This window comes from Melopsittacus undulatus, chromosome 5 (assembly GCF_012275295.1).
Source record: "Melopsittacus undulatus isolate bMelUnd1 chromosome 5, bMelUnd1.mat.Z, whole genome shotgun sequence".
Taxonomy (NCBI): Eukaryota; Metazoa; Chordata; class Aves; order Psittaciformes; family Psittaculidae; genus Melopsittacus; species Melopsittacus undulatus.
Genome location: NC_047531.1, coordinates 81,344,159 through 81,359,280, shown reverse-complemented (window position 1 = coordinate 81,359,280; position 15,122 = coordinate 81,344,159). Strand labels below are relative to the sequence as shown.

The window sequence follows — 15,122 nt, the reverse complement described above, 5'->3', positions numbered from 1 at the left end:
AATAGTGCATTAATTTCTTGACTCTCCAAAGTGAGTAGTTAGTTGGAGGCATTTAATAAGGTTATCCAGTAAAACGTGAACAGCCTAAAGGCAAGTGTATCTGTGAGGTTTTTTGTGTTTCACCTTGTATTGTGAGTAAAGAGTGAAAGTGAGTCTGAGGAGTGTTTGCAGACAGGTGTTTGCATTACACAGCTGCTTTGCAGGTAAGGTGCTGCTGCTCCAGCTGCCTCTGTGTCTTCTACTGATCACAGAGCTCACTTGTGCATCACACAACAGCATGACCTGTCACTTGCTCTATTTTTTAAACTCCTTTAATTTACAATGGAAAAAGAGCTGCTGGAGAGCAGGGTAGCAGAGAGAAGCAGCCAGAATGATTTCAATACTGCAGACCAAAACAAATGGTTTGTTTAGTAACTGGCTATGAATCTAAGCCATAAACCTTGACTCAGAGACTTTGGGTGTTTATATAAGCTGTTCACTGTGTATGAATCTCTGTCAAAGTATCTGGAGGGTGCTTATCTTGTTGAGGCTTAGCTTTTGCATCACAACTAATGTATTTAACACATTTCAAGGCGAAGTGCAGAACACGTCTAAGCTGGCTGGGAATAAAAGTTGTTGTGTGATTTGAGGTAAGTTTTTCCCAGGTATAAACAGTTATATCTTGGAAGGATTTATGTGCTGTATGTTCTTAAAATACTTTTAAGTATTTTCTATGGCTTGATACCTTTTATTTCAAGATATTCCTAATGTACTATGGGATGGGCTTTCAGCCTCAGTGTGCTTCCATTCATTTTTATCAGTTAAAGGAAATAACGTTTATTATATAATAAAGAAATACTGAAATTCAGGGAACAAAGAAAGGATCCAGAGTTAGGGAACAGAGGGACATTTGTTCCTTTTTTTTGTAGTCCTGGATAATACAAAACCAGTTTTGCTTTGATGTAATTGACTAGAGTTCAGCAACTTCAAGAATAAATTTGTATATATCTAACTAGACATTATGAGTTGAAGTAAGCCTCTGCCAATGTTTGGGTTGGGTTGAATTCATGATAATGTTTATTTTTTGTACATGGTTGAGTATGGGCCTGCAGGGTGGTGAGGCCAAGGCCACTTCAGGGCCCGGCCTATTCATTGCCATCCTTCTGCAATGGAGGACTTGTACATGGAAGGACCAGCCAAGAGGACGTTCCTGGTCTCACCAGGCCTCCTTGCTTGTGTAATAGCTGTTCAGCCATACTGGGTCAGGAGAGAATGGGAGTAGCTGCCAGGGAGGTGTTTATAAGCTGTTTGCTGTATATACCTCCCCATGCACAGAAACCTGCCTCCACGTCATGGCTATGTCCTCCCCTTGGGGAAGGGGATAAATGCCTGAATTAGGTGGCACGAAGCATGTTTGGGACATAACTAGTTTCCTGTCCCTGCCTCATGCCAAGATACTTCTCTACATTAGTCATATTAACATATTTCCAGCATTTCTAATTTTACTTTTTAGATTTAATTTGCTTTTTCTCTTGCAAAACACCAGAGCAGTATATTCAGCAGGACCCATTTTCCTTTTTAGTTTCTTCCTTCAGGCCTGGAAGATACGAAATGGAATAATTTTTTTTGGTGTTAAAATAAATGTTAATGACTTCTAGTGTAAACTAGCTGAATATGTTCATTACTGTTAAAATGCTACTGACTGGTGACACTATAGCTGAGCATCTTCCAAACATCCCATGAGAAATTGTGCCAGGGATTTAGAGTGAAGTCCCTTGAAGCTGTTTTTATTTGTGATTGAAATGTGTTTTGCAAATAAGTCTCTGCATGTTTATGTTTCTCTTCTGGCCTGCCAGAAAAAAAGAATAAATAGATATGATTATGTGTCTGAAATTTGTCTTCATAGAATCCTGTATTTGTCTTTATCCTGTAAAATCTGTCTTTATCCTGTAAAAATTGATTAATTGCTAAGGATGTGTTGTTTTACTGTTGAAGGGCAAGAGAGATGCTTCAGACTTCTCATGCAGTCATCTCATATAGGACCGAGAGTGGAGGAGGGACATTAATTTTGACAGCAAGGTGAAATTTGAGGTCTGTCTTTTGCTGCGGAACTGATCTCTCCCACCGTCCTCCCTGTAAAAGATGACTGAATTTGCTAGCTTTTTTCATTGTATTTTTGTGATAAAGTGCTCTGGGGTAACAGCCTTTTCGTGTGGGTCCTTTTTTACTTTATACAGCTCTCAGAAACAAGCCCTAATCAAGATTTTCAGTGTGTACCAAAAATTCCCTGGTTTAAGGAGTGTTCTGTAGGAATGGAAGAGCTCGGAAACACAGTTCACTCATCTTACTGCATCATACCATAAAAATAATATATAGCTGGCCCTTCTTTTCCAAATGCTGAGCACTGGCAAAGCAGGCAGGGGAGTTGGAAGTAAATGATCCGTAAGGTCCCTTCCAACCTAATTCTATTCCAACCTGTAATTCTATGTGTACAAAGAGGAAGGTGAGTGGGAGAAAAGGCCAACCCCTGCCCTTTCCTGGAGAGGTTGCATGTGGGGGCATAGTGTCTGCTTTTTGCTTTCAGACCTGTTAGCAGGCAGCTGATTCTGGGTTTTCAAGTGGGGTGTGTTTTGCAGGTGGATATCAGAGTGAGACCACCCCAAAATTGAAACAAAAAATAGGCTTGAAGATGTTGCCCCAAGATACCTCTGTGTGTGGTGTTTGATCTAGGAAAGAGGCAGCCTCTGGGTAGGGAAAACTGTGATTTCCTATGTATGTAAAATGTTTAAGCACTTTTTTACTTATTTTTTTTTTAAAGTCTGCCATCTTAATTAAAAATCTGATTTTGAAATCTATATTCCAGCAGCTTTCCTGTTTGCATTCAGCAGACTGCAGTTCCTATTCACAAAGCCCCTTGGTTTGTCTCTAGCTTTCCCTGGGTTTATTTGCAGGGCAGTGTTTTGTTTGCTCCGTAAGTCATTCGCAGTACATCTTCACGAGCACTGTAGCTGGAGGGTTTATGTGTCATTCAAAAATAAAAATAAAGAATCTCCACCTACTGAAAAGTGAACAGCACAGCCCTAGCAACCGGCTCGTGTGCTCAAACCAGAGGAAGGGACATTAAACAAGTAAGACCAAATAGCATCATCTCTGTAACAGCCAGGGATATGGTGGAAATGCCAGCTAGTGATAAGATTAATCAGAACTGATAGTGGAGGTAGCTGCATTTGTGGTTTATTGTTATTTTTAATGGTGGATTGTAAGTACAGCCTCGATGAAGAGATGCTTGTTCTTGTGGGCATGAGCAAGGTATTCAGCTGGCAGCAATAAAAGGGGGGATCTGCCTCTGTAAAAACAACCCTCCTGCCCCATCTTGCACTGATTGTGCACCTGGGAAGGTAAGTGTCATCGTTTTCTTGGAAAGCAAGGGAAAACTTATTGTAAATGGTCTGTCAGACAGGGTATAGTCAGTACTTTCCTCCCAGATACAGTCTCGATGGCATTATGCCACGGGTGGATTTTGTGTGTCTGCCTCTCTGTCTCCTGTGTGCACCTTGGTTTCTCATTCATCTGCCGTGTCATAGGTCCGTGTTAAAATGATGATTTTCCTTTTTTCCTTTTTTTTTTTCCTTTCTGCTTTTGTGGATGTGAGGAATTTAAACTGCTTGACATCATCTGAAATATTATCTATTCCTCATTTTCCAAAGGAGATCCATTGTGCTTCTCCAAGATAGATTTTCATTTATGTTACCTGATTGCATCAATTTCAACAAATCTGATTTCATCAAATTCAACAACAAAAAGACCCAAAGCCTTTGTTTTCTCTTAGGTTTTGTTTCTATTAGACCAAAGCCATAAAAAGGAAAGAGTAGGAAGGAACATACATTATTGGGAAAGCTCTGCTGTGTTAATTGTTCAGCCAAGGCTCGTGAAAAGTTTGCAAAGTCAGGTGGTCTTTGTGCCTCTTCAGTAGGCATGGGGATTAATCCACTGGTATTTCAGTGTTGTCCTTTCGCCTATAATCCACCAAGGGCTGATGAGACATGACTTCTGTCTAATAATTTTGTTTCTTTGACTCCGTCTTCACCCCCCCCCCTTTCCACTGTCTTCCTCGTGCCATTTGTTGTCTTTTCATTTTCCATGCAGTTTGGTTCTTTGGTCTGTTGATGTATAAGGTCTTTGATTTACCTCCTGCCCATCTGTTCCCCATGTGCCGGTGATGGTGTGCAAAGTATAAAAGCAATTCTATGCCCTTAGTGGGGAAGGATGCCTCCAATATTATTTTTCTATTACAGCAGCTTTACTTCCTGATGGCTAGATGTGCTGCACTCTGCTGGGAAAGTGGCCAGAGCAGGATGTGCTGTTCCAGGCTAGTTTTCAGTGACTACTTTTAGGACCAAATAACCATGAAAATGGGATTTTGTTGTGTCATTCTCCAGCTGTTTGGCTTGGGGGCTTTTTGTTCTTTTTATTTCGTCTTGCCAAGTTTCTCAGCTGTAGGCTTGGTCAGGCTGCTAAGAGATGTTCCATGAGTGGTGAAAGGGTTTTTGGAGATCAATGTGTTTGCATGGTCTTACTTCACTAAGTTTTGTCTTAAAATTGCTCTCAGCAGCATGACTCCTTTTGCAGTAGCAGTGGACGAAGCACTGTGTCGATTGACATGTGTCTTTCCTTGGAGGTAGGACCAGATAACAGAGGGGTAGATGCTGGTGGTCAGTTGGATGCTGTTGGCACCACTGCCTGACAGTACTGCTCTCACCAGTAGAGCTGCCTTAGGGGTTTTTGACAACAGTGGACAAACCCCTTGTTTAAGAAAAGCAAGGAGTGGTTTCTTTTTGGAAACATGAGGGATGGTTGTGCCTGGATGAAGCACAAGAATGGTATTTTTTCTCTGCCTATGAGCCATGGCTTTATTATGCAAGTGTAAATTATCAGTTCCTTGCCCCCAGTTAATGTCTTTCCTAGCCAGAAGGTGAGAAACAAGGGGTGTACTGTGAGCAAACGTGATTAGGAAGCACTCTGTTCCTTAGGGCGTTTTTAGCCTACAGTGAGCTTTTCCTAGGCAGCCTGCTTGGTGCTGTATTTAATGCTTGATTGTGAGCTGCACTGAGCTCACTGATGGCTGAGATGGGAAGGCACTACTGGCAGTCTCCAGCTCACCCCTTGCTCAAAGCAGGGATGGATGCCCAGGGCAGACTGCACCATGCAGGGTCCAGTTGGGCTCTGAGTTACTCTAAGGATGGAGACCCCCAAAAGGGCAACTCTTTTCAATGCTTTCTGTCCTTGAAGTAATAAAGCTTCTTTATTATTTCCTTTTTTTTTAATTTAAGGTGGGTTTTTTTGGTGGCTTTGTTGTTTTGGTTTTTTTTTCCTCTTTAATGCTTAAGTGGAATTTCCTGTGTTTTAATGTGTACCCATTGCCTCTTGTCATGCCACTGGGCGCCAGTAAGAAGAGTCTGGCTCCATGTACTTTACTCTCCCCATGAGGTGTTTATGCACATCAGGGAATATCATAGGCACTTCTGATTCCCAAACAGTATTTGGCTGTTGTGGGTTTGTGGCTGCTTGGCGTCGTTGGTTCTTTGCCCCATAGAGCTGTGAGGACCGCTGCCTGGGCCAGCAGCAGCCTGGGACGTTCTGTGTGTGCTCTTTGCCTTCAGAGGGAAATCTGCTGTTGTTCATACCCTGCGTTCATAGGCACCCGTGTTTGAGCAGGACCTGATTATCGGAACCAAGGTACCCTAAAGGAGAAAAACCAAGACTCTCTTCAGAATGAGTTTGCTAAAGCTGTGTTTTCTGCTCATATTTATTAGGTGTAGAGGCACTGGACCTAATGTTTTGTAGGATTTGCATGTTATGGCAGCTATTGTACTGTTTGAATTTTAGTATTTACATTGTGCTTGAAATTGGGGCTTCCTCCTTGAAGGCTGGAAGTCTTCAGTCACTATGCTAATGCAGTTTTTAAGTTTTCAACACCTAACTTACAGGTTTTGACTTTTTAAAGTTCTCTTGGGTTTTCTTACTCTAGTACCTAAATAATATAGCAAGGTATTAGCCAAAAGCCTGGCTGTCTGTGTTCAAAAGTTACCTTAGGGTTTGAACCTACTTTGTGTAATTAAAGTTTTGTTATGTAGGATGAAATGTTGGCATTTTAAGGATAGCATTTCAGCAGAGCTAGCTGGCTACTTCAGCTGGGCCAGACCAATGAGGTGGCTCGTAAGAGGGAAAAACTGAATGAATTTGTGTTTTGGTTTGGTTTTTAGCAGACTCTTTTCCAGGACTTACGCCAGAGATACTGTGAACAACTTTCTTAATTGCTTATGTTGGGGCAAATGTCAGCAGCAGTGCAGCCTAATACAAAACCCAAATGGCAGAGTATGCAAAAGGTTAAAGCGAGTTTTCCTTCCTGATGTTTGTTTAGCTTTGTTCCCTAACTGTATTTATAGCAGAAGTAGTCTCATGTGTCCTAGATTAAAGCCATGGCAATCTGGGCTATTTCTGTGGGTTGTGTGTCCACTGTAGTGGGGTGGAGGTCCACCTCTGACCTCTGCAGCTCCACTCCAGCAAAGTAAGTATGTGCTTAACTTGTAGCCCATGGGGTTTTCAGGCCTACAAGTTCACCTGCCTAGGCAGCAGGTCAGGCAGGTTTGCTTTTCCAGACTGCTGGAAATACTCCGCTGGGGACCACTTTTGGCTTTCAGAAGCTTGAGGGTAAAATCAGATTGCATGAAGGTGTGAATCTCTGCTAAACTCAGAGCAGCATCTTTGGAGAGGTAGTCTCTGAATGCTCAGCAAGCCATGGGCATTTGAGATATCCTGCCTGTAGGCAAATAGTTGCATGCCTGGGACTTCTGGGTTGTCAGACGTCCAGAAATCTTGGGTAAATGATCAGACTTCTTTTTTTGTCTACCATCAAATTCTTGGGGAGAAAAAAGTCTATCAGACACATGGTTTACTGCTGAGTTGCAGCTTCTTTTTAGTGACTGAAGGACTGTGTCTTCTCTACAAGCTTCCCTGAAGTGCCATGTGGTATTCTGAGGTGCTCTGTGGTATGTCCCTTCAGTGGTGTGGACCTGTAGGCAAAGCAGGTTGTCCAACAGTAGGAAGTGGATTATTGGGTTGGTGGTTTGGTTCTTTGGTGCCAGTTCATGCCTAGTGATGGAACACCTCCAGGTCTTGTGGTCAGCAAACAGCCCCAGTCTTCCTGCTGGTGACAGTGGTGTTTGAATTCAGAGAGCATACAGTGAAATTAAATTCTCTTTTGCAGATTAAATTGCAGACTTGAGGCTCTGGATCCCACTGGCACTATTGGTGTTTGATTGCTCCTTATGGTGTAACTGGTGATTGTTCCTGAGAAGAGAGAAGATGATGAGTGATGCAAGTGACATGCTCGCTGCGGCTCTGGAGCAGATGGATGGCATTATAGCAGGTAACCACTTGGGGCCACTTGTTCATTTAGCTGTTCCAGTCCTCCTTTCTCATACTGGGAGGGCAGAGTTTCAGGCTAAGAAAGGAATGTGCTGGTAATAGTGGTTGGTGTCTTCCATTATAGTTTAGAGATTACTGGTAAATGGAGTGGAGGGATTGCACAGACTCACACACAGACACAGCTAAATGGACTGTAATTTTTCATCTGCCCTCTATCAAAACGCTGCTCAAAGTGACTGAGTGCACACAGCACCATGAAAGCCAAGGACAAGGCACACCTCAAACCAAGATGTGTGTGTTGAAAGAGCTGCTGCAAGGCAGAAGGAGTAAGTTGGTTGAACTTACTTGGAGTTTACTGCTCTGAACTCCTCTCAACTCTGAAGAGTTAAAACATGAGTTTTCCTTTTTTCAAAATTGGAATGCTTTGGGCTCAAACATTTGGTTTGGTGCTGCCTTGAACATTCGAGTACCTGTAAATTGTAAGTGGGCCAAGGAGAGGCAATGCAAAGTATACAACCCCTGCTTTTGAGTCTAGTGCTTAGAAAATAAGTACAAAACACAGAGGAGCAAAGCACCAAAAAGTTAATAGTTTTATTCCAGCAGAGTTATACAAACAGCTACCTAAACTGAAAAAAGAAATAGTCTGCAGGGATAGCAACACGGTTATAAAGTCTTTAATAGTTCCACTTAAAGTCATTTCCCTTTGGGGAAAAAATAACCATACAGTGCGTGCTTTGTTTGAATAATGACTTTTCTCTGCAGTTTTCCGAAAGATATTAAGGACACATAGCAGGAACACATGTAAAGTGGATTCAGTTGGATCATAATGATCTCTAAAAATACATGTAAGCTGTGACTTTAGTAATTTCCATAAGTAGATACTGGTATTTGGATCCGATCATGTATCCGTGTTTCCAAGAGCTTAAGTTGGTTATGGCAGGATGAGGTTTAATATAAAAATAAAATGTGATGTTGGGATGTTTAAGTCACCATAGACTTCATTTATCCATATGTCTGTACAGACCTGTGAAGTAGTATAACAAAGGGAGGGATATAAACTCCTGTGCTGTTCCGGGGATTTTTCCATCATCATTTCTTTCAAAGGGAATTTGCAGTATACTTGAATTTTGTGACTTGCAAGATGAGGTGAATAAAAGTTCATGGAAGTGCATATATGGCATATCACTGTAGTTTCAAAAAGTTGACAGCACAAAGGATGCTCTGTCACGAAAATACCTCATTGTTCCGAGGTATTACAGTATTAAGGTCACAAATCAGTGTGTGCTGAAATTATAATTGGAATTATCTGAGTTAATTTAAATCAACCTTAATCCTAAATTCATAGTTTCCTTCCTTACTTAATATATAGCAACTTTTAATGTAGGTCAAATATATATACTGTGAGTTTATGCAAATAAGAGATTTTTCTCTTTATTAACATGCAAATGTGAGTGCTGCCATGTCAAACTGTTGGGTTTAAAATCTACTCTTGTGTAGGAGTGATTTTTTCTTTTTATTTATCTTCATAATTTTCTTTATTCTTTTAGAAAACATTTCAGGGCATTGGAGCAGTATAACATATTCCTGCATAAAAAATGCAGAGCATAGCTTCTGCTGGACACTATCACTGTCTGACTTGGGTCAGGCAACCCCTACAGGGTGACTCAAAGCATTAGCAGCGCCTGTTTCCCCCCAGTACTTTATGCCTCTGGTACATCCTGGGGAGCAGGAGCCCAGCCTGTGCCTTGAACTCAAGGACACGGTTATGACATATATGTCCTCTGTCAGATCAGTCCACCTTCTTCCTGCTGGAGCTTTAGCAGGAACGCCAGAAAGTGCTTGCTGTTTTCCAGATTGCTGCATGGTGCAAGCAGAATTGAGCACCAGTGCTAAGTTTTGTTGCTGGGAGCAAATACTGTGCAGCATTTCTCAACCTTGCTGTGTGTCTCACCTGGTTGTCTTGTGCCTTACCCCATGTGATTTTGCTCCCTCCAGGGTCAAAGGCACTGGAGTACTCCAATGGCATCTTTGACTGCCAGTCCCCCACCTCCCCCTTCATGGGGAGCCTGCGGGCACTGCACCTGGTGGAGGACTTGAGGGGCTTGCTGGAGATGATGGAAGCGGATGAGAGGGAAGGGCTACGCTGCCAGGTCCCGGACTCGACGGCAATGGCTCTGATTGGATGGCTCCAAAGTCAAATGGTAAGGTGTTGCATTATATCACCTGTATCTTAGCTAGACTATCTCGGGCAGCAGGGCCTGAGCTGTTTTTTATGCAGGTGTTTAAAGTTTTAGAGTAGGTTTCAAAGAACCAAAGGGAACAAATTTTGCTTTGGAGATGGCTGTTGTGGGGCCTTGGAAAAGCTGTTGTTGAGATACCTCCTGCAGTGGATTGACCTGTGCTTTCCCTGATGTACCACTCTGCCTCAATCTAGGGAGCAAAAAATTTCCGGTTACTCATCTCAGAGAAAGACATAGGAATCAAATGCTTAAATGGGGGAAAAGAAGTATGAACTTCTCACTAAAAAGCAGTTTTGGCAGCATATTTTCTACAGGGACCAGTGTTGTTACTGGGCTTCCTTACTGGGTTTATAACAGAAGTTAGTGGTACAAACTCAGTATCCCTTTAATCTGGATACCAAACCAAATTGTTATTTTCTGTGTTTGTGAATTTGCCAGCTTTTGTCACCTTGCTTTAAAAATACACCAGAATATACCTGTCAAAGCTGATCTTTCCCCAAGACTTGGTTTTCACAAAAACCAAATGTTATTTGAGTGAAGGCTACCTGAAGACTACCCCAGGAAATAAAATCTTGTGCTTGTCAGAAGGTCAGTTACGTGGCATCATTTTCAAAGGACCCACTGGTTTTGCTTCCATGTGCCCTGTGACTGATGACTTCCTATCAGGGCCAAAGACAAGTCCTTGTACTCATGGTCTGTGGCACGGTTTGTGTTCTGGTGGTCTGGGTGTGGGGGTTTTGGGGGAGCTCCAGCAGTGGGAATCAAGACTTCTAAGGGCCATGCTTTAGATTTTAAGTCAGCCTGTATGTGTTAGGATGACAGTGGTGGTTGTGCACGTCTGTGTATTTTGCCAAATCTGTCTGACAGCAGCTTCTGGGTCTTGCTGTCTCACGCACTTGGTGTTGGATAAGGTAACACCATGCTGCCAAAATGAGGATGCCAGATCTGATGAAGGCTGGCTCTGTGTTGCACTCTGTGCGTTGTTGCTGTTGGGATAGGTGGCCATCGTTGCCTGGTACCTTCCTAGGATGGGCATCACATGCCCTCAGAAAGGTTCAGTCACCCTGGAGCCATGGCTGATCTTGCAAAATGTGCTTTTATCTTGATATACGGATTTAGTTCAGTGCTTGGTTGCAGCCCAGAGTACATGACACAGGGCTGTGTGTGCCAAACCTGTGGCTGGTGCTGGGTGACCTGATGTGCTATCTAGCAGCACATAGAATCATGGAATCATAGAAGAGTTAGGGTTGGAAAGGACCTTAAGATCATGTAGTTCCAACCCCCCTGCCATGGGCAGGGACACCTCACACTAAACCATATCACCCAAGGCTTCATCCAACCTGGCCTTGAACACTGCCAGGGATGGAGCATTCACAGCCTCCCTGGGCAACCCATTCCAGTACCTCACCACCCTAACAGTATCCCATCTAAACTTCCCCTGTTTAAGTTTCAACCCGTTACCCCTTGTCCTATCACTACAGTCCCTAATGAATAGTCCCTGTTAGAACCCTGTTAGAACCCTGTTAGAACCCTGTAGGCCCCCTTCAGATACTGGAAGGCTGCTATGAGGTCTCCATGCAGCCTTCTCTTCTCCAGAAGAGACTGACTGACTGGCTGGCTGACTGAGCATACAGGAAGAGATGGGCACCCAGGCTAGCGTAGCTGAGCTCACTTCTCTGGCTCTTGCAAAAAGGTTTGAGGGAGAGCTTTTTGCTTTTTCCTCTTTTGCTTTGAACTACTCATTTGAAAATGCCTGAAACTTAATGAAGCACGTGGGAGCTTTCCCACTGCTTCCAGTGGGATTTGGATCTTGCCCCAGCTGTCAAAGCATGGCAGCCAACTCTGAGATCAGGAGGAGGAGACGGGAGTGACATTCAAGTCAGATCTTTAAAACATGCAGAGTTCCTGCTAACATCAGCGTTTCCTTCCTATGTAACGTACAGCAGTGAACATCGCTGTAACTAGTCTCTGCTCTGCATGGAGCAGAAAACAAGGGACATAACGGGTTTCATGCAAGTATGGCCTTTATAAATAAAGAAAGTTCATATGCCAAATAAACAGCCTTGGAAAATTAAATGCTCCCTGTGATGTGCATAGACATCAGTAGTCCATGCTTAGTGATGCTGATCCGCCACATGTTATTCTGGAGTAAAGGAGCTCAGCAGTGTGGCTGGAGGCTGCAGTGCCTGTTGAGATTAATGAGGTGAAGGCCAGTCATTGCCTCTTGTGATGGCAAATGTGTGATTTAGAGATGTCTGGCCATTAGCATCTGGAATTAGGCCCTTCAGACCCATGTGATCATGATTGGCAGCAAGACACTAATGGTTTTCATTGCAGCCATGGGATAAATCTGGGAGAAGAAGGGCTCTGTTGTGCCATTCAGCTTAGTGCCACCAGAGCGCTGGAAAAGGATGTGCAGGGCTTGTGTGTACGAAAGATTGCATAAAATAGCTATTCCATCTATGCTTCTCCCCAGTCCACCTCAAATTATTCTCCTGTACTCTCTGGAATCCTCAAAGCCCCTAGTGGGAAAGACTGAACGTTACACTTTGTACTGTGCTACAAGCATGGGATTTGCAGGTGTCACCAGTCTCCCCTGCCTTTCTGCAACTATGTCCATCCTTATCGAGGAAGGGCAGACACCTTAGTTTGTGACTGGTTTAATCCTCCATACATGAAGTATCCAACTGGGCTATTCCAAGCTGCTGGAACTGGTACATGACATCCCATCCGAAGCTGTAAGCAAGTCTCTTGTGTCTCAGAGGAAAACAAAAATAGTGTTTGCTTCTGCCAAATAGTGTGTCACAAGAGAAAAATCCTCTTCTGGCCCTGGCAGGGAAACTGCTGATGGCCTATTTGAGAAAAGGGTCTGACAGCAGCCTCCCAGACTTACTCACTTCTGTAAGATGGGGCACAGTGTTCAGTTTTGCCACGCCAGAATTGGCTGCCCCATATCCCTGTACCATGTCCTAGCGACCACTTCCTTTCTTCTCTCAGTGTGTTAGAGAAGCCTATGCAAGCACTCAAAAAGGGCCAACAAGTTAAAACTCCTCATGCTGTTTTTAACCAGTGGATGCCAGATGGCCACGTGACACCAGAGTGCACGTACAGTGCCCGGACATCTGGCAGAGCTCTGCCAAGAGGATCCATCGGATGGTCTCCAGGGGGAGTTCAGAGGAGTTGCACATGCAGCTTTCTGCTGCACAAACAAGACAGTTTAACTGTAACACATCAATTCTAGCTGTTTGTCTGCAGCTCAGAACTGATCTCTCTGTTGCTGAAACCCTGTTCACGTCTCCATATGCAAATGGAGGGCAGGTGAATGTCATGGTTAAGATTACAAATGAGCCCATTTGTTCGAAGTCTGGAAGGAAACTGTGACCTTTTCTAAGCTCAGGCGTGTTGGAACTGTGTGTTTTCACTGGATTCCGGACCTGAAATCCATTGCCAGACTATAACTAGTCAACAGAAATGTTTAATGTATTCTGTTGTGCTGTACCCTGTGAAAATGGAGCTGCTTGCTTGAATATAGACAGCGTGTGAGTAATATATAACATCATCACCAGGAACAAGACCATTTTAAATTGAACTCTGCCTTTTGCCAGACCGAGGCAACCTTGTTGTGTCCAGCTGGACGCTGGTAGATAAATCTCTTGAAAAATAAGTCTCAGAACCCTTGCTCCCACTCATGAATGTTGTTTAGTTTCTTTCAGTTGAAACAAGTGGTTGTTTTCTTTCTGGTTATTATTTTCTTGACAGTGGGGATTTTTGTGGTTTTGTTGGTGTTGATTTTGTTTTGATTTGTTGTTTTAAAATACACCTTATGCAACAACCTTCTCAGAAAGAAGAAACCAACTGTGTCTTGTTAAAAAGGAGAGTGAAAAGTAGAGGTGGGTGGACAGTCTCTTCCCACACCTCAGAGCCAGCTTCCCCAAGCTCCTGATCTGATCTGTGTCCCTTTGTGTGCCTTCCTCTCTTTAAAGTATGTGCTTATGGAATGAAGGAGCCAGAATAATACTTTAAAGTCCACAGCAAGTACAAGTGTGGCTTTAGCTATGGAAGTGTCTTTCTGAATCTGAATATCTATATATGGGTGTTTTTTTCACTCCAAAAGTGAATTTCTGATAACTGTAAGATCATTAAAGCAAAACAAATGGCCTCCAAAGGTTTCCTTAAGAACATTTTCAGCTCATCCAGAGATTACAATAGATAGATAATTTGAGCTGAGGTACCAGCAGTGGCCTGTGCAAGCCAGGGTGTTGCTGCTGTCAACAGCAAATCTGTTGTCTCACAGGCAGGCTTCAGATTTTGACACTTCTTCAACAAGTTGATTCTGTCAGAATTAGCAGTATTGAGAGTTAATATAAGGGTATTAGGTTTCAGAGAGAAATTTTCCTGGCTGGATAAACATAGCTTGTAATCTCACAGAGATATATTGGCCTATTTGTACAACAGGGTGATTCCCAAGTGGAGGAAGCGGTTTGGCTAGCCAGAAACCATCTCATATTTCTTATTAATGGAAAAATCTTGTCTTCAAACCAAAGTTTGTTTGATTGTCTTAGTGTGGGTGTACAATGCATTCATGTGGCTCAGCCTTTGCTTATGTTGAGTTTAGCTAACGAAAGGTCCTATGGTAATGTGTGGCACATAGGCATTTACCACTAAACACCCGTTTGAGGTCCCTCCTCAAGTTGCAATATGAAAGGAGCCTTGTGATACCATTTTAGTCTGTCATCATAAACTGCCTCATGGACTTTTTGTCCGTGAGAAATCTACCTCTCAAAGTTCTTGAAACACAGGACCCTGCTTCTTGCTAAAGGTGATCATCCAGACTGGTGTGTTTTTAACACTGGAAGGTAATACGGGCTCATTTATAGCATGTCCTGGTATGGCATCTTCATGCATCATGGATGAGTTCATCATGAGAACAGCCCATGGTGTTCTGCACTGGAGCATAGGGTAGCCATGATGGTAGAGCCATTAGAAATCACCATTCCCAATCCAAAATACATCAGCCTGGCTTAAAAAAACACAGCTTCTGCTCTGCCTTTTTGTTCTGATTTATTCAGTATTCGTGTTTTTGAGATTTTTATCTATCTACTGGAGTTCTCAATATTTCCTTCTAATAATAAAAGCTGTGGGATTGAGATGATCGCAGGACTCTCAGAGCTAGGCTCTATGGTCAGAAGTGCTAAGGATCTGTTACACTGCTGCTGTTACTGGGTAAACTGGAAGTTAAAAGTGAGGACAGATATTGGTTGTGTTACTGTTGCGTTTTATGTCATTTGTATGTATAACATAAACTTGAGACAAGCCGCTCGTGAGACCCGGGACAGTTGAGTCAACCTTTTCGTCCCTCTTCTTCTTGGCACATACAAGGAAATTACATGTGTTCTTTTTGGCTTTTACAATTAAAAGCCCATCAAGAAAATTCCCTCCCAGTTTACTGTGTAATCAGGCAAAGGGATCGGAATC

The 15,122-nt window shown here is 43.0% G+C and overlaps 1 protein-coding gene across 2 annotated transcripts in view; it reads left to right on the top strand.

The window, feature by feature from the left end:
• Positions 1-15,122, top strand: part of PPFIBP1 (PPFIA binding protein 1) — a 112,498-nt gene that overhangs the window by 52,704 nt on the left and 44,672 nt on the right. For both annotated transcript variants that reach the window (XM_034062823.1, XM_034062822.1), the window contains exons 3-4: positions 7,247-7,408; positions 9,403-9,608. In XM_034062823.1, coding sequence (XP_033918714.1) covers positions 7,345-7,408; positions 9,403-9,608 — 270 coding nt within the window. In that variant the 5' untranslated portion in view covers positions 7,247-7,344. The remainder of the gene's footprint in view (positions 1-7,246; positions 7,409-9,402; positions 9,609-15,122) is intronic.